The 24,845-nt window shown below is 32.9% G+C and overlaps 1 protein-coding gene across 1 annotated transcript; it reads right to left on the bottom strand.

Annotated features, from left to right (window-relative positions):
* Positions 1-12,615: 12,615 nt before the first annotated feature.
* Positions 12,616-24,781, bottom strand: LOC127853982 (uncharacterized). Its single transcript, XM_052388883.1, has 7 exons — positions 24,413-24,781; positions 20,621-23,407; positions 19,219-19,259; positions 18,970-19,018; positions 17,640-18,182; positions 16,451-16,572; positions 12,616-15,976 (listed from the first exon to the last, which is right to left on the bottom strand). The coding sequence occupies exons 1-7, from the start codon at positions 24,654-24,656 to the stop codon at positions 15,110-15,112; spliced, it is 4,653 nt and encodes a 1,550-aa protein (XP_052244843.1). The 5' UTR covers positions 24,657-24,781; the 3' UTR covers positions 12,616-15,109.
* Between the last annotated feature and the right edge of the window lie 64 nt (positions 24,782-24,845).

Genomic DNA, 24,845 nt, shown 5'->3' with positions numbered 1-24,845 from the left:
AAAGTTATAAGCAAAAGCTGATATGTCCTCTTCAATAATAAAAGTATGCCATGTCCTGACATGTTACACAGTTTTGCAAATGAATAGCTCCGGTACTTCACAAAATTCATATCCGGCTAGTGATTTTTGTATAAGCTTGAGAGCGATTTTTAAATAAAAGAAATTGCTTAAAAGCACTTTTAGTTTTAGACATACATTTAGTTAAAAAAAGTTTACCTCTACCTGAAATCTTACAGAGGTTCGATAAGCAATATTTCTGGACCAATTTTATAATCACAAACTTCATTTCGGCTAAAGATTTTTACCTTTAAATGACACTTACAAGGGAATAATTAATAACGAAATGGAAATAATACAGGCTTAAACAAAGGCAGATTCTACTTTTCAATAAAATTGTCTACCTCGTCCTGAAATCTTTTAAAGTTACGCTCATTAAAATCTCCTGCACTATTTACGCTAAAATCACAACGTTTACTTCGGACTTTAGATATTTCTATAACTTTTAACATTTTCATTGAATAATTTTATTCCATAAAGAAATATTTAAATTTTATACAAAGGCATTACTGAAAGGTATGCTTGCAAAGCAAACTCTGCCTTAAACATTACGTTTTGTCACTGAATATTGTTTGCAGAGACACATATTTTATAAATCTATCGTGTTTATTTCTTTTTTTTTTAACTTATATTGATTAACGATGCGATGCATATGACACTTGGTTTCATGTTTCAATGGTTTACAATCCTACTGTGCGAAGTCATTAAGTACTGTTTATTGGAATATATATTATATATATATATATATATATATATATATATATATATATATAATCAACTTCCAATGTTAAAACATGTTAAAAATTGAATTGAATTGAATGGGAGACATATAAATATTCCGAAAAACGAACGCATATGTAATATATATAACTCAGGTGATATTGAAGACGAATACTATTTTTTAATTGTATCAGTGCCCCATATAATTATTTGGGTTATATGGTTTTCACCCATTGATTTTGAAAAATAGGGTGATTTCAATTTTTAAATAGGGTGAAATAAGTTATTAACATTTATACCTCAAAATCATTGCCGCTTTACTTATGTTATACAGACTAGGTGCAGTATGCATATTTCAACTTATTTTTTCTGTCCAATAAACGTCAACAATTTTTAACCAGGGATATGAATTTTCCCACTTTTGACAGTTTTTTTTTCTAATTACGGATTTTCCGTCATGTGCTTGGATGTCAACTCGCTACTTTCAACTGCTGCATACACAGTTTCTAACTAAGCAATAACACAAATGATTCGGTTGTTTGTACTTGGTTGGAAAAAATTTGCGATTGACATATATTTAGCGCAACAATCGCGGACGTCTTTCGACCTCGCTGAGACATTTTTATTACGCACCGTTATAGAAACTGAATGTACAGACGCTTTACAAATACATTCATGTCATAAATATTTTAGTCTTGCTAACTTTTCGAATGAATAAAATCTTCGCCGCCGTACGATAATTCCAATGAGAAATTACCGAAATTGAGCAAAGCATTTTTGATCGAGACTTGTATCGTACGCATCCATTTTAATGAATAAGCGTAAAAGTCTAATTGATTGCGTTTTCAATACGCATTATATTGAATTTCTTTGCGTTTTTAAACATTTTATTAGGGTAAAAAACGCCGATACGCAGCTTATCTGGGGCACTGATTGTATGTCCTCTTTATACAGATGTAAGAAAAATGTATATTGACAAATTCTATTATAACCGACCTAGTATGCAGAAATTTATTTTTTTGCTAACAATTACTAAAATAAAGTCCTAACTAAACTCGCGATATTTTGTAAAAATGCTTTTAAAATGAGAACTAATAAATTGAATGCAAACGTTGAGTAATATGATGGCCTAAATGCATTTTTAACACCTTTTTATGTACTATTTTTGTCACTAGCGCATTACTATGCATATGCTTATTGCCTATGTATTGTCAGTTATGTATATGTAACGATGAACTGGGAATGTTCAAGTTATATGAATAAACTTTCTGTTCTGTTCTGTTCCAATGCGAAATAAAATATCAAATGAACTTAAAAAAATCATGTAAATAAAGTATAATTAAGCAGTGCTCTATGAAAACGGAGTTTAATGTATGTGCGTGACGTGTCGTGCCAGATTAGCTTGTGTAGTCCGCACATGCTAATCAGGGACGACACTTTCCGCTTTTATTTGCTGTTGACAGAAAGTCTCTTCTTAGCAAAATCCAGTTTAGGACTGCACAGGCTAATCTGGGACGACACTTTACGCACATTCCTAAAACCCTCTGTTCACAGATCACGGTAAACTATGATTAGTCTAAACTGCAAGGACAAGCTTTATGCATATAACATGTCAACAATTATACGTTGTACGGAAAGTGGCAACTATCTTATATACTGCATGCAATTATTAATCAAGTGAAGTACATTTCTATGTCAATCGGTCTAATTAGATCGCAGGAGATCAACCTCCGCGTATTGCTATAACTAATGCATTTAATAATGGCAAATCAACATGTGGTGATATTTGATTAATAAAGAAGTTTATTAGTACAAACTTCTCTTCATATTTTCGCAATCGACAATTGATGATATATGCATATGAAAATATGAAGAGAAATTCGTACTCATAAAAAACTTAAGTAATCGAATATCAACACGTGTTTTAATGAATACATTATTTGTATATATGAATAGGGCAAAACCATATTAAGTTAAAACTTTGCAAGATATACGATATAACTTCCACAATGGTCTCAATTTCGGACACTGGTTTAGTTAATGACACCATAAATTTCTTCATAAAGGATTTCAATATTGTTTTTCATTTAATTGCTGTGAAACAGTATTATATATCTAATAGAAACGTATGTATGGTTGATATGTTCGCGATGTTTTTGGTTTGGTAAACTCATGTTTTAGAATATTCTGCATGTTGAGTGTATTTGCATCTGTGACGGGAAGTAGATTGATGCTGTTTAGAATTGCGATTTTTTTATTTTCTTTATGGTATGTTATTATTTATTTTGAAATACCACCAAATGTCTTCCACCTTTAAAGGGACCTTTTCACAGATTTTAGCATGTATTGAATAAATGCTACATATCGATAAAAGTAAACATTGGCTCTAAAAAGCTCACGTAAAAACAAGAATAAAACTAAGGAAAGAAAAAAGTAACCTTTCAACTGTGTTCGAACCCTTGACTCCTGGTCAGTCTAAAACTCAGATAACTCGGCCATCCGTGCTCATACAATGAGTGTTGTATTTTATACCTTATATAAGCAATCCTCGTAGTGTCACAAAATATTACGACAACAACAGAACTCTCCAAATTATTAAATCGTTCGCGTTGCAACGGTTATAATTTTCAGGTTTTTAAATCGTTAAAAGATGCATATAAAGAATATTTTAGAGCATGATAAATATTCAGTATTACTATGTCCTCACAGATATCATAACTACAACGAAAATTTGCGAATATGAAACATTTATATATATATTTTTACGTAAATAGAGCTATTGTTCCAGTAATGATTCTTACATGTCTTATTTTAGACAGAAATAGTTACTTTAAGCGGTTGCAGTGGAAAAAAGAAGCATTTGTTGTGACGTAACTGAATATCAATAGTCAGATAAGCATGCAAGTTACTTGATAGGCGTGTTGTGGCTTGTAGGTATATCGCATTCTAAGTCCTATTGGAATCAAGACGTGTAAGTCTGAAGCAGTGTTAACATTGTTTGTTCAATCATAATTTAATATGAGCTTATAACACGTATCGTATGTGGATTTTCATAATTTGTAAAACTAGATATATATTTTTTTTATAATAAAACTGTAAAACTATGATTATTACATGAATATTGTTAGTTTGATTAATTTCTTCTCTTGGAAACCTTGAACAATATTTGAATACTGTGGACTTGCGACTGTTTGAAATGTTATTTTGAACACGAGATATACAATAAGAAGTTGTTGTTCGGAACCTATGTTGTGTTTGTGTAAGAAATGAAAATCCGAAAAAACAAAGTAATTACCGAGGTTAATATAAACACATCAGCAATGTCTACGGACGGGCATTCGACGGATGGTTTGAAGTCATCATCGGCATCATTTTCATGGGCTTTATTTGTATCACTAGGTTTTGTATGGATTCCGGGGATCGTCTGCAATATTATTGCACTCGTTTCTATAATCCTGGATATCAGGAAAGCAGTTTTTCCCGCAATTTTGCATGCATCCATCCGTCCATCCATCCATCCATCCATCCATCCATCCATCCATCCATCCATCCATCCATCCATCCATCCAGCCAGCAGCCATCCACCCACCCGCCTACCCAAAATCCACCCACCCACCCACCCAAAACCCACCCACCCACCCAAAACCCACACAAAACTCACCCACCCACACACCTACCCACACACACACCAACCCAACCACCCACCCACCAACCCTACCATCCACCCAACCACCCACCCAAACCCACCCTACCACTCGCCCACCCTACCACCCGGCATTTGCGGTTGACACCAGACAATCACCACGGCGAACGCTTAAACACTCGACACTCATTTAACGACCCTCGACGTTTGAGGATTTTTATGTATAAATGTTGTCTTGCTGGCTGGCAATAATGCATAAAAATTATAGTTGTAAAATAGCTTTGAAACAAGCAAGTATATTATATTTTATTTTATTCAAACATTCGTTTAATCTACTTGTACGTTAGTTCAAACCAATGGGCATTTTATCAAAAACAACAACAGCAACAACAAATACAAAAGCAAAAAAAACTACAACAATATACCTTAAAAAATAAATGCATTTTACACAATCTGGCGGAGAAGATTTGGACATTAAATTCAAAATTCTTGCTTACGCACAAGCAAGCGTACACACTTTGTGTGTTTTCATTTACCAGACCTAATACGTATATTATTTGTATGCAAATCGTATTTTTTCGCATCCCGTGTTGATATTTTGACCAAGTCCAAACACATTGTTTGTTACCATTTAAAATAGCGACAAAATATAGGTTGGTCCGCATTTTTTACTAAACACAAGTTATTTTTTTCAACTTTTAAATATTTTTGTCACAAATATGTTTTTATTTTGCTTATTTTAAGAAGATTAAAATACGATCGAAAGTAGAAAATATTATTGCAACTGCAACTTGTAATAGATAACAAGTTTAAAGACGGCCGCGAAATATTGATTTAGTGGAATCACACCCTTTTTTAATTTTTGGTATGAACGCTAAACAACCTTTTTTTCTAATATATTATCAATGATTGTTGTAGACAGGTTTGAAAATTTTTAGCATTTAACATTTTTTTTGAGGATTAAATCGTACATAATAACATAAATCTTGTTAAACTGATGAAAGTATATACACACTTGTTTGATTTTGTTGTTAGTGCTAAGAGCATACACACAAATAATTAACGATGTTTTAAATATAAATAATCAATCTTTTCATGTACAGTACTATTTTCTTGCACAGCACAATCATGTCTATACAGATGAAATAATCCCTGATAATTAATGTCAACAGTTGCATAAGTTCCATTCATTCTTTAAAATATGTTGCACACTTAGGCATTGTTTAACCACTAAGGTGATTATGGCCTCATTTTATGCATTAAAAATTATGGACATGGACGATGCATATTTCACACGAATATAGGCAAGAGTATTTTCTCCAGGATGACGACGTAATTTTCTATTGGATGAAGGTGACGTCATGTTCCTAGCATTAAATGTCTCATTGATTACTCCTATATATATATATTACAGACGATGGTGTTAGTCAACCAATTCGACGTTCTGGTATCCCCTGCGATCGTGGGCCCCACTAACTTCCTGGCGGCTACCATCTACACTGCGGACCCGATTGTCTACATACTAATGCGCAAAACATCCCTTAAACGAATGAGGAAAATTGTGTGTCGGTTTTGTATGTGTGACATGTCAAATTATAATATTCGTGTATAATTCAACAATACGGCCTATGGAGTGCCTGATACTGTAAAAATAGAATTGAGACATTTTGAACGATTTATCTATCGTATTTGGGTACTCCCGATCTATCACACCAACTCACTTGTCAACAGCGATGTACTGCTGATGCGCAATTGATATTTTTACGCCTGAAGGAATCAATGTGCCGAGTATGAGCACTGGAGACGATGACTGTCAAGGAATGAGAATTGGTGATCACGTGACCTTAACATCATCTCCATGTCAATGATTTTATAATTTTAACATTATTGGTATTCTGTGCAATGTTTTCAATGTTTTTTTTTAAAGAAAACTTATTTTTTTTTCTTCCGCTAGAATAAATGGGAAAATCTTACCGCTTTTTAAATTATCCCTTTCCGTTTTTTATGCAGTCTTGTCGCATTCCAACCATGGCTTCAGACGGCGATAATACATATAAGTACAGTTTAAAATAAACAGATGTTAATAGTTTGTATTTGAGTACACATGCATATATATGTTAGTTAATTTTCTTGGTTGTTGGTTTAATCATGGCCGTAATTCACATATTCTGAAGAAAGTTTACTTATAACGATGGCATTAACCAAGTCCATCTAATGGACGCAAGTTCATTGTCGTGTTTATTCTAGCCTGGTGAGTTGAAATAATGTTCATATTAATATAAATTTGCATTGTATTGTATTATGAAATGTGTGGGAATTAATTTGATAGTAATTTCATTCATATTTCATAATATTACATGTTTTTTTCTGTTTGTAAAATGTCTCTTATTGTCGTAGTTTAGATTGATAATGTCTGCAAATACATTGATGTATAAATCCATGAGCTTTATTTTCCATACGCCCAAACCATTAATTACTACATGAACATGCCACAAAGATTTAACTGTTGTTAAAGGCAAGACCCGGCACTTTGGTTGACAAAACATATGTTAATGAACGTGTACCCTCTTGCTACCACATCAAATCTCCGTCGCAGTGGTGGACATGGAGGGTGCCAATCACATATACGTACAGGACCACCATTGACATCCGTTATACGAATCTCTCTTTGTAGAAACTTGTGTTATATTGAGTTCATTATTAGCAGGTATATTAAAAGACCATCATCACACAAATATGGCTTTAAGGATAGTGACTGTCTTGAACAGCTATGATTCAGATATGCAATTTCAGATAAAAAACATAATTGTTGATTCTTTAAACTTTCATTAAGTAAATCACACAGAAAAAAGAAATTATGCCAGACTCGTTAGCGCAGTTACACGTGAACTAACATAAATTGGTGAACATACTTTAGATGTGATTACTACGAGCGAATAGTTTCTTATGTGGAAGTTACTGATCCTTGACTGTGTAATACTCCTTGAAAAGTATCACATACACGCATCGCATATTAAACTGACCTCCAACAAAAAAAAATCGTCTAAGAAACTGGCACAGGATTAAATAGACTTTCACTAACAAAATAAAAACTATTAGACTCGATTCATATATATATATCTTCTACCATACCATAAGAAAATCATCTGACAGATTTTACTCCTACGTCATCCCAGGAAGTGAAACAAATCATGATCTCCAATTAAATCCTGTGAATAAGAATTTATACCTAAAAGGCTATTGAAATATTGTCTTGGGTAATTTTACCACTTCTGACGAAACTTTTTAAACTAATCTCTGGACTAGGAATATGTATTAAAGACATATAATTGTTCATGTAGAAGGCCTCTATTAAAAGCCAAGGCCGTGGTCAAAACACGCTTCAAAACTATATGTTTTATTATATGTCTAATCTATCATTTATTTCAAAGGTTTTAGAGAAAGTAATTGAAAAACGTAATGTAGAACATTTGTCGCGAAAAAGTCGTCATAAGGAAAACATCAGTCGGCATATAAAACGTTTCACATCACATTAACGGTTATATATAACTGCTGTGATCAAAGCTCGGACTTCAATCTCCCAGTCTTGAGGTTAGAACACGCTAATTACAGGACCTCGCTGAATCCTTTGACACTATCGATCATAGTTATCTGCTCTCAGGTCTCGACAATAACTTTGGAATAAATGGTAAGCCACTTACACGAACGATATCTTAGCAATCGTTTACAAATTGCATGAATTAACGGATACCTTTCCAGTGCGATGAACACTGAGAATATGGTGATTTATTACACACATGAAAAAAAAATGTTTGTATATGTAATATATACTTTTCATGGATTTTATTTTTCATCAATTTGCGTCTTGGTGTACAGCACATTTTCAGCGTAAGGTTTCTAACCCATGTTTGACCTTTGTTAATATGTGTTTGACCTTTGAGAAAAGTGTCCGCCTTAGGCCCGAATGATAAAATTGATTTTTTTGCAAATGTTAAAAATACATGAACTTAAAACGTGAGCGGAATAGAAAACTTTTTGTTTTCTCTTATACATGTATCAAGTAATTAGTTGAATAATGCTTTGACGGTATATATTATGTAGCGTAAAGGGTCTTCACGTTTTGGAAATCGTTATTGTGGTACCTTCATGTTTATACGACACATATACACGTTGTTTTGGTTCTGAGACATATACCAGTAAATGTTTCGGTACCGGCGTTAAGCTAAGAATAATATGGTAGTTTTGCCCATTTTTAACAATGTATTTGTGTTTTTCCCTATATTACCGTACTGTGCTATACACAGAAAACGCATTTTCCAAAATTTGATGTTAACATTAAAACCTATTTAAGTGTTAAGACACATGTATTGAATTGCGATGATGTGCAATTGGTATACATTGTACTTACATTTAACACAGAGCATTGAACGGCATTCAGTGTCATTTCTCGATCAGTTTATTATTCTATAAATTCATTAATTGGGAGCCAGATAAGAATACATGCAAGTGTAAGTTGATAGCACAGTATTGTTTTCTTCAATATTCAATACCACGACAAAAGCATCGTCATTTACACGATGCCACGAGATTGTGTGAAGTCTATTGAACTATAAGAAAGCGGTGAATGCCGTAAATTTGCACCTTGAACAAAATACCTGAATAGTATAGAATGTCATTTCAAGAAAAAAATAGTATATTTATTTTTGCACATACGTTTATCGTTCATCTTCACCTGTCGAATTGTATGTGCCGATTATTTATTTATTCTTTGTTTTCATTTTTGTTTGCAAACAGGAAGTGTTTACATTAATTCTATAAGCTGATATAAGTGATATAACGAGACGAGGAATATTATGTATCGTAGTGTAAACCTTATAAAAATTGTATATATGCAATTAATTAAAAGACAAAAAATGTAAAACGATTGGAAAATAATCAAGTAGAACATTTTTTTTTAGTTTTAAATAACCTGATTATGTGAAACTGTCCGTTTTCAACCTTTATTTAAATATTTAACGCCGACATTTGTTTTTAAAGAAATTTCTGTTTCAATCTTTGAAACAAAGTTAGAATATTGTTATTTTGTCAATCTGTGAGCAGGTCCCTGTAGTAATGTGAATTATATTATTTTTTTATTCATTATGAGACATACAATGTATACATGTATATGATCATGAAACAAAGTGATACCGAGTAGCAGCAATAATGGTCAAACATGTTATACAAGATATGTTAATATATACTTTTTTGACATTTTGGTTTCCATTCGATTAAAAAAAGTTAATATGTATTTTTTGCTTTTGTTGTTTGTGATAGGTGTTTTAAAAAATAACAACAACATAATAGTTATGAATAAGGATGAGCTGAATAAAGTGGGTATAAAGCATACTGGACATGCTTATGTAAGTTAAATGTGTTTCCATTTTTGTTCAAATATATGAAGTGTATCATTGTTTAGGGCAATTTCTTTTTTTAATTTGAATCTTCAGTTTAAATAATTGATGAAACCGTTCGTTGTAGGTGTTTGTTTTCTGTAGTTCATGCAAATTATTTTGATAGTTAAAATTTACGGTGAAAAACAAGTAAAGGAAAGGAACGGATAAATTGTTCGAAGAAAAGGAATATTTCTTCCTGTCATTGTTCATTGAGACTTCACGATTGTATGAGTTTAAATTTATATATTCTTCCTCGTGTACATGACCAGATATATATATACTCGATATATTACTGAAATCAGAGAAAAGCTAGAATAGTGAAACTTTACAAACGTATTGACCAGCAAGGACAGTTGCATTTGATATTTTTAATTTAATTTTACGACATAAATATAAGCGGAGAACTCAACTATTTTGGCGAAAGTATAACAATTATGAGTTTGCGTTGGGTGTCAACCAATAATATTGCTATCAGGTCAAAACTTTACAAACATATATAAATCGGCACGTTAATCCTATTTTTAGGCATTTATATGACATATAAGCGAAATTATTGTCATACATGCAGAAATAAAATGATGATGATAATAAGGATTCAGCCATAATTATTTCAGAATACTTGGGTTTCCTTCTTTGTCTTTAAGAACATGCGTCGTCGTGCAAGTATTTATTCATAGGGGTACAAGAAATTGTATTTATGAAAATGCAGAATTTTGGTTATTTTACCGCCTATCCCCATTTGATGGGTTTAGAAAGCTACCGTCTCAACTGTGAATTATACAAGTGATGGGGTATTACAGTGATATTATCATTTAGATCATAAGTTGATGTGGTTTATTGCCAAAAATAGTGACGTAAAACTGGTCATTCACTGTGGGAAAACGTGAAATCTTTTTGCAAACTACGTTATGATTTTGCTGCATAGGCGTTCTTTATTTGCAATTAACTCTTTTTAAATCTGAACAAACGTTGGAAAAGCAAAAAAAGTTAAACATAAGGTATATTGGTTTCGGTATGTAAACGATTTTTATCCACTTATGATCATAGAACATGACTGTTATTAATACTATTAAATACTCTGATAACTCGTGAGTTCAAATCGATAATATACGAAACAAAAAAAAAATCTGTTTATGTTTGGTATTATGTCGTTTATATAGTTCCCAAGTTTCAAGTTTTTTTTTTTTATTGGAACATCGGCAAACGCCTTTGGTTATTAACGTTATAGTAAACCAAATAGTTAAAGTGCATCAGAACGATACAATGACAAGTGTTCAAACATCAAACGCAAAGAATGAGCCATGATCTGTCGGGCCAGACGACCGCGATATCAGATTGCCTACGTGCCTGATATACCTATTTTTTAATTGAACACACGCATAGAGCAATTAAATGCCATTATGTAATTATTTATCAATGTAAAGCTTATTCTCAATTAGTTAAATTCAATATGGCAGAATTGGAACGGAAGAAAAGCTAACATAGGATTCCGTGTCGTCTTTGTTAATACCTTGTGCAATTAAAAAGCTTTTGAAGTCTCAAGTAAGTGCTTATATCGAGACTGATTCAGCACCGTCAATTGTGCGGATATGTGGATGTTTCAGTACATGTTTTTATGTACAATCCGGAATTTATTTTGTTTGTTCAGATCTATTTCAAAATAAGAGATTTACATCAAAAGACGTTGCATAATATGTATTATCATTTGTTCCGCTGAATTTACGATATGAATACAAAACAGCATGGAAAGAAATTAAATGTCTTACTTTAAGAAGATAACATTATTTAGGACATACTATATCAGATTGTCGGAATGTCGAGCTTAAACTTTAAGCTCCTTTTTTATATTCATTTAACATTAAGTTGTTTCGGACTTGTTGTGTCTTTTTAAATCTGGTGGCTACTACTTAATTTCTATGTTTTATTTGAAATAAAAAACGGTTATCAACATTTTAAAATTTGTCTGACGATGAAAATCTGCAGAGCAATAAGCTTGCAAAAAATCTATTATTTATAAATTGTTTCATCTCAAGTATACGCCTAAAATTGTAAGTTTTTACCGGTTTTATTGAGGGTATAGAATTGAAACAAACACTAAGTCTTGATAGTTATAAAATGTTACGAATATAACTTGTGATGTTTGTTTTCACTCTAAATAATTCAGTGTACTGATGCTTACTAAGTTACTTCTTGACCAATATTATAACTTTCCTCAGATGTTGTCTGATATTGTCTATTGGCCTATTTTATTCAAGATTTAGTCGTAAATGTAGCTTATATAGCGGTTACAAGGTTTTACAAAAGATATCACTTTGTGAACTTGTTGACCCACCAGTACCGAGATAAGAACACTGTCTCAACATTTTGAAGATAAACCTTATTTCCAATATTGAGCCAAACCAATGTCTTCTAGAGTGATCAAAAGCAAAAAGTTGACGACGCACATCGCACAAAGAACGTCAACAGACGCCAGAAAAAGACTGATCACACACGATTTATTTAAGAGCGTAGTTTTCAGGCAACCTAAAAATGAATCAGCAAAAGGAAAAACTTGCACGTGTATCACTACATGAATTAAAATGTATATATATATATATATATATATATATATATATATATATATATATATATATAAAAAATATAAATACAATATATATATAAATACATTGTATATATATTTTCTATTTATATATATTTATAAACATATCGCAATAATTTTTCTTTTCATAATTTTGTTAAATACTCCTTTAACTACCTGCCTTAATACTTATTTATTAAAAGACATACATATATATCCATACATACACATACATATATATAGTCAAACGATATATTCTCAACCAGCAGCAAGCACTCTTATTTCCTAGATACATGTGGCACAGTATGAGATACGCTGTTGCATATATCTTCTATAAATAATATATAGCGTAACAAAAAATACACAACTTATTTAACAAGTTGACGTATATCTGTTTAAAACCATGTAAAAAAATATCATTTATTTGAATAAATTCGCATATAACTCTATGCATAAGTACATTTGACATGGGTGCCAGGCATAGTTTAATAAATGCATTATTGGATCTTCCTGCACGCATCATTACATATCAGACTCATGGCACACATGCAAACGGTGTGATTGTCTAATGACTGAATGGAATTATATTTTATGAAAACCCTTCTATGCGAATATGAGATATTAAGCAGATACGAATGCAATGACCGCTAGAATATTGTCCTTCATGTTGACATGTCTTTCCGCCTTCCACTTCTGAATGACCATATAATTTTTGCCAACATTCTTGAAAGGGTATACTAGATATATTGAGCAGGCACACAAATTGAAGTTACACGTTTGCCATTCATCTTGATCTGACCTGACTTACTCATGCCGCTTGTATATTTTATCCATGACTTTGAAATTTGATGAATTTTCATAAGAATATGTCCAACGGATATAAGCTAAATGGAGCAGACACACAAATGAAGTCTAAAACGATTGATTTTCAAGTGTGAATTTAACCTTCAGCCTGGGTTACTGACGTCTGCAAACTGTCTCAATTGTATAAATATTGTAGCTATGTTCCATGAAAACCCACCAAGCTATAAGATATACTGATCATACACAATAAGGGAGGCTCAAACACTTGACTTTAAAGTTCGACCTTGACCTATAATCGGAATGACTGACTTATGCCTTCTGTACATCGTCTTAATGTATTTAGTATTTAAGTTTCATGAAAATCCGTATATAAGAAGGGGGAGGGGGCGGATAAGCACTTGTTACTGACAGACTGACAGAGAGGTGAAAAAAATCCGCTTTGCAGCGGGATATTAAAACAATTTAATATAACACTGTGTACCGCCTGCTACCCATAATATCATCTTTTAGTAATAACAAAAACATCCAAAGACAAATTGTTTCCTAACATATGGAAGTCGAAAGGAAGGTCGTGACATATTCGTACATATCTTCCATGAATTTTATTGTTTACATAGTATTACTTTAATAGAATAGTAACAGACTAAATGCCAATAACCAATTCGCATGAAATCTAGTATAACATAAGTGTTCATATATGCGCATTTAAAATAACGTAAAATTAGCATTACATTACTTAATACAAATAAAAGTCCTAAAGACATATCCATTGCATATTTACAAAATATCACCAATTAAGAGAAAAACCAAATCGAAATCATACATAATCAGTGACTATCACCATGTTGGCAATATATCAGCATACGCATACTTTTAAATTCAAACGGGCACTGTTAATATCGGATTTGTTAAAAGTCAAAAGAAGGTATTTTTTTTAACTTTAACTTAGTCCACATCATTGATAACATATTAAAAGGGTGATAACATGACACTAGTACTCATTACACAATGCATTAAAAAGTCATATAGTCATACCGCTTATTTTTTAACGATCCCATAAGGTATGCGTGATACCAAACATACGGTTTTATACAAAAACATCCTTATTTATGTATTACATCTTTTCAATAAATAAACTTGTTAACAAAATATAAGGATACTATTTCTATTTTACACTAGTATTAACAATAAAGATAAAAACAATGAAACTTCAATAACAATATCAGAAGAGAAAAAAATGCTACTATCATCTTTTATTATATGATAAAAAATATTAAACAAAACACTGTTTATTGGATTCAGCTTGGGTTTCCGCCTTAAAATTGTCAGTGAAAAACATTGTGGGCTTTAACCTGTTAGATGGCTTGCAGAACCTCACATACAGCGTATACTTAATGACACAAAGATACATGTGAAGTCAAAAATATAAAGCAGACGCTCAAAATGTAGAATTTAAGGTATTGATTGTAAGTCTTTATTATTTAAAATACTATTTTAAAGTTTACCAGTTATTGATGAGTTAAGTACGAGTTAAACACACGTGATTCCCTATGCAGATGCAAAATAAAACACCATCGAAAGTGCTGAATGCATTAATTGTCCAATACACCTTTTTTCGATGTATCAAACGTATAGATAAACACGTTACGGGTTATATTATACAAATGTAACTTTACAACACAAATCGAATATGTATTATAGGTGGCGTTGCACTTAAAGCAAAAGTACAAAAATCCTTGCTAAGCGTAGGTGTAAAACACATTTTTATTAAAGAAATTAGGTTTACTGCTAACAGCGTCTGAAGAATGATATACGAAAATATTGAAGGCCGCATTCCTGATTCAGAAAATGCAGACAACTTGGATATAAACTTTATTCACAACATAATCTAAACTCTGAGGAATAAATTAGTGCTAGTTTCTGAAATGATTCCTCTAACAGTACTCCAACATAACGGCTGTGCGATTCACTCGATCTACTTTGTAACGTTCCAATCAACATTGCGATTGCGTATAACGTCTGTCCCCTTGCGTCTAAAGCACAAATAATCGCACCGCTGTCACCCTTGTTCGCGAACGGACAGCCCGTAATACGGTCTTGTATGGTTATTAACAATCCACCACTCACATCCATTATTCCTTCAATTATCCCTAGTCCGGGGGATGATGCTGCTCCCCATATATGCACAAGCGTCCCTTTTGTCAAATAATCCCTTTTCTCTAGCCCTATTAGTGTACCAAACATACTTTTTCCGTCTTCTGTTCTGAAGCGAGTATCACAGTGCTTCACACATTCGTCGTACACGTCAATAGGTAAAATGTCGAGCATTGGTTCGTTGTGAATAGAGTCCGTAGAACCAATCAGTTTATCGCCTACGCGTATTTCAAACCGACTTTCAACACTGTCTATCCTAGCTGCATGGCGTGCAACAAGGGCAACCAGTTTCTTAGTATTGCTACATGCGCCGTATTTATCCTGTGGGTTTGAAACATAAGTCCTTACTGCAAAACCACCGAGAGTTGAACGTGAAGGTGTACCCGAACAAATCTTATCTCCCGCAGAAAAGAAGAATGTAAACTTGCATCTTTCATATATGGTTTTTATATTTCGTTGTATTGTGATATGCTTGACTTGTTCTTGAACATTTTTATAGTCGTTGTCATCAATGCAAACTTCGAGCTTTCCACGTGTCTTTGAACAACCAAATACCCCCTTCACGTTAAGAACTTCAGCAATCACCTACAAACAATAACAAAGGTTGGGAAATTATTCAACGTTATGAATGGCTTGCGAAATGATCGTTTTAGACTTCATACTTAAGACAATTTAATATCGACAATTCTTTAGAATTATTAAAATTTATTTGATTAGTTTTAGGAAAGGCTATGTTTAAATAAAATTCCATATTTTCACAAAGAAGTTGCGCTTTAAATGAAATGAATAAACACTTTATAATAATTTAGTTATTTATCGCGCAAATGAAATTTATTGAAAACTAGATATAAAAAAAATGAAAACAACAGCGCGCAAGTTTTAGTTAAAATGTAGGAATAGTAAAATTAAGGAAGATCGGGGAAAAAGTAATGTCTCCAACAAGTCACAAATACATGGTTTTGAGATATGTATAAATTGCAGTATAAATATATAAAATATACATATTAAATCTATCAGTTAAAATGGTCAAACTATAATTTAATATATGGCAATACATACGCTATCAATATGATCTGGATAAGGAATCTCTGGTATACATGGCTGTTCCCGGAATGGTATTTCGCTTCTTCCGTACGCATGTTTTGCACACGTATAAAGCTCAACCAATGTTTCAGTTGTATCTGTAAATAGAATAGTAATATTTGAAGTTGATAATCAATTTATCGTATATTCAAATTGAATATAAATACAAATTACACATTTTTGTATTAAGTATTGATTCATTTGTGTACAACAAACCGAAAGCAGACTCCTGCAGAAGCCTATGTATTATGTCATCAATTATTGTACTATATTTATGGGCTCTATTACAAATAACATCGTTTTGAACACTTTCATGCATAACGTGTTAGTAAAAATAACTTAACTTTTCTGAAATTCAAAGCACGTGTGTGTTTAACATTTGAGTACATTTTAACGAATTCGTTTGACCTTTTTTACCAAAACTATTACCCTGATCCTGGTATACTTTTATCTTCGAACTGTTCAACCCATTGGTAAATTTTAGTATTGCTAAGTCCGTTAACGTTTACAAGAAAAGTGGCGTCGAAATATATTTCCCCGTGGCAACAATACTAAGTTTACGATTTAAATTGATTTTGAACGGTTGTTCTGGATTTGTAAGCTACCATCGAAGCCAACAGGTAGTACATTGAAAACACAACAAATACTATTATATGAAACAATCGTGGTTGTAAGTTTAAAATTATGAATCATTCGGACGCTTTATTATGTCCAAAAATAGGAATATACCATTAAGCTTTCCTCTGCGTCTGTATATTAATTTGACAATCGAAAATGTAATAACATAAGTTATTTTCAATATGTTCATTTCAAACAAAATATCAGCTAAATCATATTCTCGTGAAAAATAGTTAAAACTTCATTACTACTCCTATCTTCGAATCCGTATTGGTTGATATGTTTAAATGCATGCCACCGAACAATTAGTATTTGCTTTAGACTTTATATGTAAAACATACTAGTTATAGTGGTATATATATAGCCAAGTCAGCTCATATATTTGAAAAAGTCACGTAATTAAAAGGCACGATCGGGAATTGGAACAAAATGACTTACTACTTGCTACATGCAACAATAAATTATGTCAGTTTGTTTGGCTTTGCTATGGACAAGTTTACGAATATTCACATATGAAAATCAAAGTATAACATGGAAAACGTCTCACCCGAAGTATCCTCTAATATGTCGTACATCGACTTGCATCTTTCTATCAATTGTTTTAACATAAAAAAGACCATTCGTTCTAAAATGTCATTGGCAGAAGCCTTTATGTTTGAGTCGGCTGAATATTTAACAAATATGTTTCGTCTGGGTGGAATGTACGTGTTGTCTTCTCCAGGGGCTAGTAACAAAAAACATATGCCGGCATTATTTTCACGAGATGCCCCTATCCATTCCTCTACAAAACGTTGTTTCTCTTTTCGCACGATTACTAGAATCGGTTGTCCAACGAATTCCTTAATAAAACAGTCATTGGTCACAGTTGGCACGACATCAATTGCTTCTTTTAGTTCTTGTAACAAAGAGGTCTCTGAGTATATTTGAATTGATTTGGAGTTTACTAATGTGTAGTCAATATGTTCAAATACACGTTCATCAAGACCGCATTTCGCCTTTGCTCGTTCGACTATTTTCTGAAGCTCAGCACAACTGTGTGAAAACGCTGGTAGGCCGCCCAAACCACACTCAAACTGGAAATCAATGCCCACTGCGAAAACAGAAACCTTATGTGATTATCCGTGTGTCATGAATACATCGGAACATCATTCATTTTTGTACAGGAAAACACAATAATCATACATTTACTCATTTTATACGATATATTATATCTGAATGACACACACACACACATTTTGACTGTTCTCCAAAGTATATATATACTTTTGAGTACCGTCAAAATATGTAGATGTTCATGAGAAAAATTAGATAAACACAATTGCATTCAATATGCATGTTGCTGTACAATAATATCATTATACATGTTTAGTTTAAACTCTTTTTAGAATATGAAGCTCGTTTTTTGTTCAATCATGCTATTGGCATTGCAATAGACTTTAAGGAATTTTATTTTTTGAACCAATGTATCGTGTACTATTTGGTTTGGTTAAGGATAGACATACACAACGAAGATATGTAATGTTCCCTTTTTACAACTAATTATTGCTTCTTCCATAGATGCAAAAACGTGATCTGAATGTTACACTATATGATTCTATGCCTCTATAGCTTTTTTATCAAAGAAACTGATGCATCTGACTCTTGTTTTGCTATTAATTCATCGTGTCTCAGAAAGTAACGGTCCTGGTGCTCTGGTCTGTATACAACCATAGATGAATTAATGCTAATTGCATTAAAATGATAATTTACATCGTAGTACTGTGATTTTATTTTCTATTAACAATTAAATGTTTTAAGCCAAGTATGTGGTTTAGAGCTCCTTAAAACATATGTTAACTCCTAATGCCTCTCTATTCGTGTAATGTAACTTAACTCACATTTCCCAAAGAGCTCGTCCCTTTCTACGATATTGGCAGGGACATCTGGCTGTTATTGTGAAAACAATACAGGAATACAGGATGTTATACAGTGTTTCACGTTCAACAACATCGTATTTAATGTTATCTTTTATAACATGATTCACTAACACAAATTACTTTTGCACTACTTTGCATGATTACTGATACTCCAAACAAGATAATTGAAATTGCTTTTGCGAATATAAAAGAATAACATAAAATAAATACCCGTTCGTTTGTGCGTGTGTATATTTCCGTCGTGGATATTCCTATCAATATATATATATATTATTTTCAATCTGCAATTTAACATGTCCTACAACGGCAAAACTTAGTGTTTACACGGATAAGAATGTGCAACATTAAAGCTTTTTGTCAAGTTTTTCGCATGATACTCAAACAATATAAATGTTATGTGTATATTGTCATATGTGTGAGTGTTTATTCTCAGACAAAAACGTTTTTCTTACAAGTTATTATAGTTTTTTAATAATTTGCATTAAGCCTCGCGATTCAAAATTAATGTATGAATATTGGCGAATTAAAAGCACTGTAAAAAGAACGTTTTTACCTTCGACGTGTATAGTGGTAATCAAACGTTAATCGTCATTGCAAATAACTTATAAATTCGACCTAGTTGTGGTTGGTACTGTAAACTTAGCCAACACATAGGGCACATATCCCCCCCCCCCAACCTGACTTCGACCGTTCATACCCATGGAGCAAACTCTAATGGCGGGACATTGAGGGAGCACTAGAAAAAAGCACTAGAAAAAAGAAAATGTTCAGTTTCGCAAAGTTTCGTTACAGTTATGTATTTATGAGGAAACAGTAATTCTGAACATTTACCATGCTTTAAAATATCCATTATATGCATCTTATACTGCTCTAACATTAGGTGGAGGGTTATCTAAGATTAACGAAAGAAGTATTCTGATAAATGTTTCAAATAAATGAATGAGTGAATAAATCAAAACATCATAATTGACTAAACGACTAATTAATTCAACCCACATACCACCCAATGAACTGTTCCACGAGGACCTTTATGTCTGCAATCGGCCTAGCTTCGTCCCTACATATTAGTTATGTGGGTGCGAATATTTGTCCTTAATCATTATTTAGCGAAAACTTCAATAAAGTGCAGAAAATTGTATGAACTGTAAATACACTTTCTTACGCTCTTTTAACCTAAATAAAACATATCAACGTTAATGAAAATCATTCAACGTGTGAAGTAACCATCTAATGGTAGAAAATGCAACTGCTTGATTATCAACAGTATCATTTCTATTGTTATGTTATATAGTATACAAATATCTTTTGTTTAGATAAATACGATAGTTAAGCAAGTCAAAGGTGAAACGAAGATAATTCGGCTCTGCTCACTTTAGCACTGGAAATTTAAAATAAACCATTGCTTAATTAAAATGGAATAAAATATATAACATTATTTAATCGATATACTCAATTTTAATTCAATTTAATGTATAGATTTATTATCAAATTGATGTATTGCACTATGAATATTACAAACAATCTGCTAATAATATATTACACATAAACACATATAGTGTTATTTTTTAGTAAATTCAAAGAAAAGTTAATGGTATTAGAGTATATTACATACCAAACAATTCATTATATAGCCCAGGGCTGTCTTCAATTACCACGTCGACATTTGACTGCGAGATTGTCGCTGACATCGCCATTTGTTCGAACGCTTCCGATAATGTCCAATCATAATATTTAAGTTCACACCTTACAGGATGACCTAATGCAGACAATTTGTCCAGTAACGATTTCAACACAGTTAACGAACTCGAACAGCGATTCAAACTTATAATCTCTAGACACGAAGGGAAATTAAAATCAGAACTGTTGAAATTCGTATCATGCAGATACATTTCCCTTAACGTTGTTAATGTATGGAGGCTTTTTGATACCAATGCCATATTTACCGAAGTGAATGTCAAAGTACGGAATGGCATGTGTCGTAAGGCTTCATACAGACCCGGACTGTCATTTACAACAATGAGTTCGAGACTTGTTATATCAGCGTTTTGGTTTGAATCGGAATAAAGCACCTGTGTATTATCTCGAGAAGTGATGTCACTTGGTTTCACGTCACACGCTTCCAAAGTACATCGCACAACATGATCCATGTTTGACAAATGCATCAGCAATGTGTACAGCCAGATTGGCGAGCATGAAATCCATCGCAAACATAAGGATTCTAATGATTGATGAAGCTTGATATTCAAACTTTCTAATTGTGTTCTAATCAATGTGAATGTTTTTAATTTAGTCAAAGACGGTAAAGTTTGTAATAACAATTCATCATTGTGAACAGATTCTAATTCAAGACGTTGAATACCCAGATCACGCAAAAACTCATACAAGCCCGGACTGTCCTGACATATCTTCAGCGAAACTATTGGCATGTCAAATGCTTGTTTTAAACCTAATTCGGAATCGGAAGTCCGTGAATATATTTGCTGAGATTCTTCAGATGTATCAACAACACAATCATGTAGTGTACACTGCACATGTTGGCCAATATTTGACAGCTTGAGTATAACACTTAGCAGCCAGTGGGATTGAAAATGACATGACACCAATACAAAAGATCTTATTGAGTCAGGAAGACTAACTTCGCGTGCCTTGATGTCCCATTCATTTATTTCGAAATCGGACATATTTACCAGGGTAGGTAACATTTTTGATAATTGTGCTGAATTATTTAAATCCTTAAATCCTAGCCCGATGCACTTACTTATTTTTAAATGCACAATACACTGTGCGGATAAGATCATAATATTAAATATGTCATTGGCATTCAGAACATATCGGTCTAAAACTAGTGAACGAACATTTGACGCGTTGTTCGACAAAAGCATCTTCAGCTTATCTGTGTCATGGTCCGACACATACTCATCAAAGTTAAAATCTTTCAGATGAAGATTTATGTTGCATTGTTGATTGGCTTCAGCTTCATTGTAGCCAGAAATGACCATTGTTTGTGATTGGTTAAACATTGATGCGCGGCATACTTTAACTTTCTCGGAATTGAATTCGCACGATACTGTGGTGGCTGTTACAATATCAAGTCCACACAGGTGTACAAATACAAGCTCAGTATGGTTCACACTGAGACATCTGTAAGGTACAATCCTATCGCTTGGTTGTTTCTTTGAGTCTTTAGCGATGTAATATGCGGACAGGAATTCCTGCAAAGTCTTATGCAGAAACGAAATTGAAGAGTACGCAACTGCTTTTGAAAAACATCTTCTTTCGGTCAGAACGCCGGCACGTAGTGACACCTGTATCTGATCACGTTTCATATACTTGCACAGTTCTCGTTCGGTAAAAACCAGTTTGTTTTCATACAAGAAATGAAATGCAGCTTCAGCCAACACATCTAATACATCCATAACGTCATGTAAATAACATGTCTTATCAAAACAACGAAAGGGCGGCGTTTGAAAATATGTCCTGTGATCAGGATCATGTACTTTCTTAAAGAGATAATCTAACAGGTTACATTGTATGTCACATAATGAGCCATTTAGTATAATGCCTTCGTTCCATAAACAGACAAGAAGCGTGAGCAGCATTGGTGACTCCAAATATTTCCCCAATCTGCGTTCAGAGACGTAATCCATAAATTTCTTCGTCACAATATCTGGTTGGGGATTTTTATTGCAGTTTAAAATCAACTTGACAAGTTTTGCTGGATCGGCGATGCCCTTAAGTTCAATAAGGCTATCGATATAGGAATCATCTATGCGTTGGTCAACAAGTTTGTATGGTCGTGTGGTAGTTAAGACAACACACCTTATGAGCGTTGTTTCAATAAATGGTATCGCGATCTCCTTTTTAGGATCAGCCCAATCGTCTAGAGCATCGATAACAACGAGACATTTCTCCGTTTTCAGGATTAGGTTAAGAAGTCTGTAATTGCGCTCTCCATCTGGATACATTTGATCGATGATTTGAGATTTAATCATTTCAACTACTGTGCGCAGTCCCGCTGTGTATCTTAATGCGATATGGAAGACATATTTAAATTCTTGTAATGTTTCCACATCGTCAAAATCTATATCAGGATTTCCTGCCTCCATTGGTGATAATTTAATTTGACACCAATCAAGTATCAATTTTGCTGTAAATGTTGATTTTCCTTTTCCAGGATCACCTTGAAGATATATCCGACGGTTTAGTTTTCTCGATTTGTAAAAGATGTCTTTATACTTGTGCAACATTCCTCCAGTCGTCCTTCCATCTTTGGAAATGTGTCGAATATCAGGCGATACAAAAAAGTCTTTGATAGGTTTGACGTGGCTTTGTAACAACGGCGAGATTGGTACATTCTGAAATTTTGTCTGCAAATGAGTCACTAAATCTTCATGAAATGCTGAAACAAAAACGAAAATAATTGTTTTGTAACAGTAATGAATGAACACACAACAACAACACCAACAACATTAACAGCAGCAGAATCACCATCAACTACAAGAACTAACTCTACTACTGCTTCTATTATTACATCTACTTCCACCAATACATCTACCACTTCGACTACTAATACTACTTCTACGAAACAACAACCAGTCGTTATTGTTTAACACTAGTGTGCTTAATTTAGTCACAAAACCATGAAGTCAAGAATTACGACTGCATTTAAGTTGACATATTTGCATACTGGAGAGCGAGAGAGCGAGTGTGTGTGTGAATTTGAATGACATATGCATGGATACGTGTTGCTGTGAAATAACAGTGAATAGATAACTTGCCTCAAATATAAACTGTGAAAATGATCCTATATAATAGTTGTGTAGAATTTACTCCAACACTGCAGTTCAATGCTTGTAAATGCGTGGAGAACATCGTTCACACATTCGATTAATAAAAATTATGTGGTTATTATCTTTTAAGACATGTAACATATTGATAAGAGCATTAAAGCAAGGCCGTACGAGGTATTTATTTGTCGTATACAATACATATTTGACTAAAAAAAATTATCCTCAAGGCATTGAGTTTTTTGGAATTGTAAGAATAAAGCATATATACTTTACATCATAATTCAGTCGCGACGTTTAAATTGTTAGAAACGTCGGAAAAGAAGGGGTGCTTTAAATTTAATGATGTGTTAGTCTGTTTCCGGCGCGTACCAATATACACCTAATAGAATAAAACACGCCAAATTTTGTTGACTTGATATAAAAATATTTCTTAAGTCACCAATTTTTAATTCACCTATGCGTGAAGAAATATTATAAACGTGCGGCAACAACATTGTTTCTGGTTATTTCCCTTGATCATGTGAATATCTTAATAATTCTAGAAGAAAATAAGAATGTGTTATTATATTTAAATTACTCACATTTAATTGTTCATGAACATACATAGTACCTACCGGTTAATGTACTATTCATTGTTGCATTGTCTTTATAATTCTGGACTTCATCTTTTTGCTTTCTTATTGTTTCAAGTGCATCATCTCTTTTGCCGTCTATCGTATCAAGTACATCATTTCTTTTCCCGTCTATCGTGTCAAGTACATCATCTCTTTTCCCGTCTACCGTTTTTAATACGTCGTCCCCTTTCCTTTGTATTGTTTCAAGAACTTTACTTAGCTTTTCATTAAATGCATCGACCATTTCCTTTACAAGTGTATCCTTTTCTTTTTCAAGAGCATCTTTTATTTTTGCAATTATATTTTCTTTCAAGAGCTCAAATGTATTTGCAACATCTTCAGTAGTAATTGCTAGCGTTCCATTCTTCAACTATGAAATAGCAAGTGTGCAATAATTATATAATAACCTTGCGCAATTGATTAACAAATGCTG

Source organism: Dreissena polymorpha, chromosome 12 (genome assembly GCF_020536995.1).
Source record: "Dreissena polymorpha isolate Duluth1 chromosome 12, UMN_Dpol_1.0, whole genome shotgun sequence".
In the NCBI taxonomy this organism is placed as follows: Eukaryota; Metazoa; Mollusca; class Bivalvia; order Myida; family Dreissenidae; genus Dreissena; species Dreissena polymorpha.
This window is presented reverse-complemented; position numbering and strand designations above follow the sequence as displayed.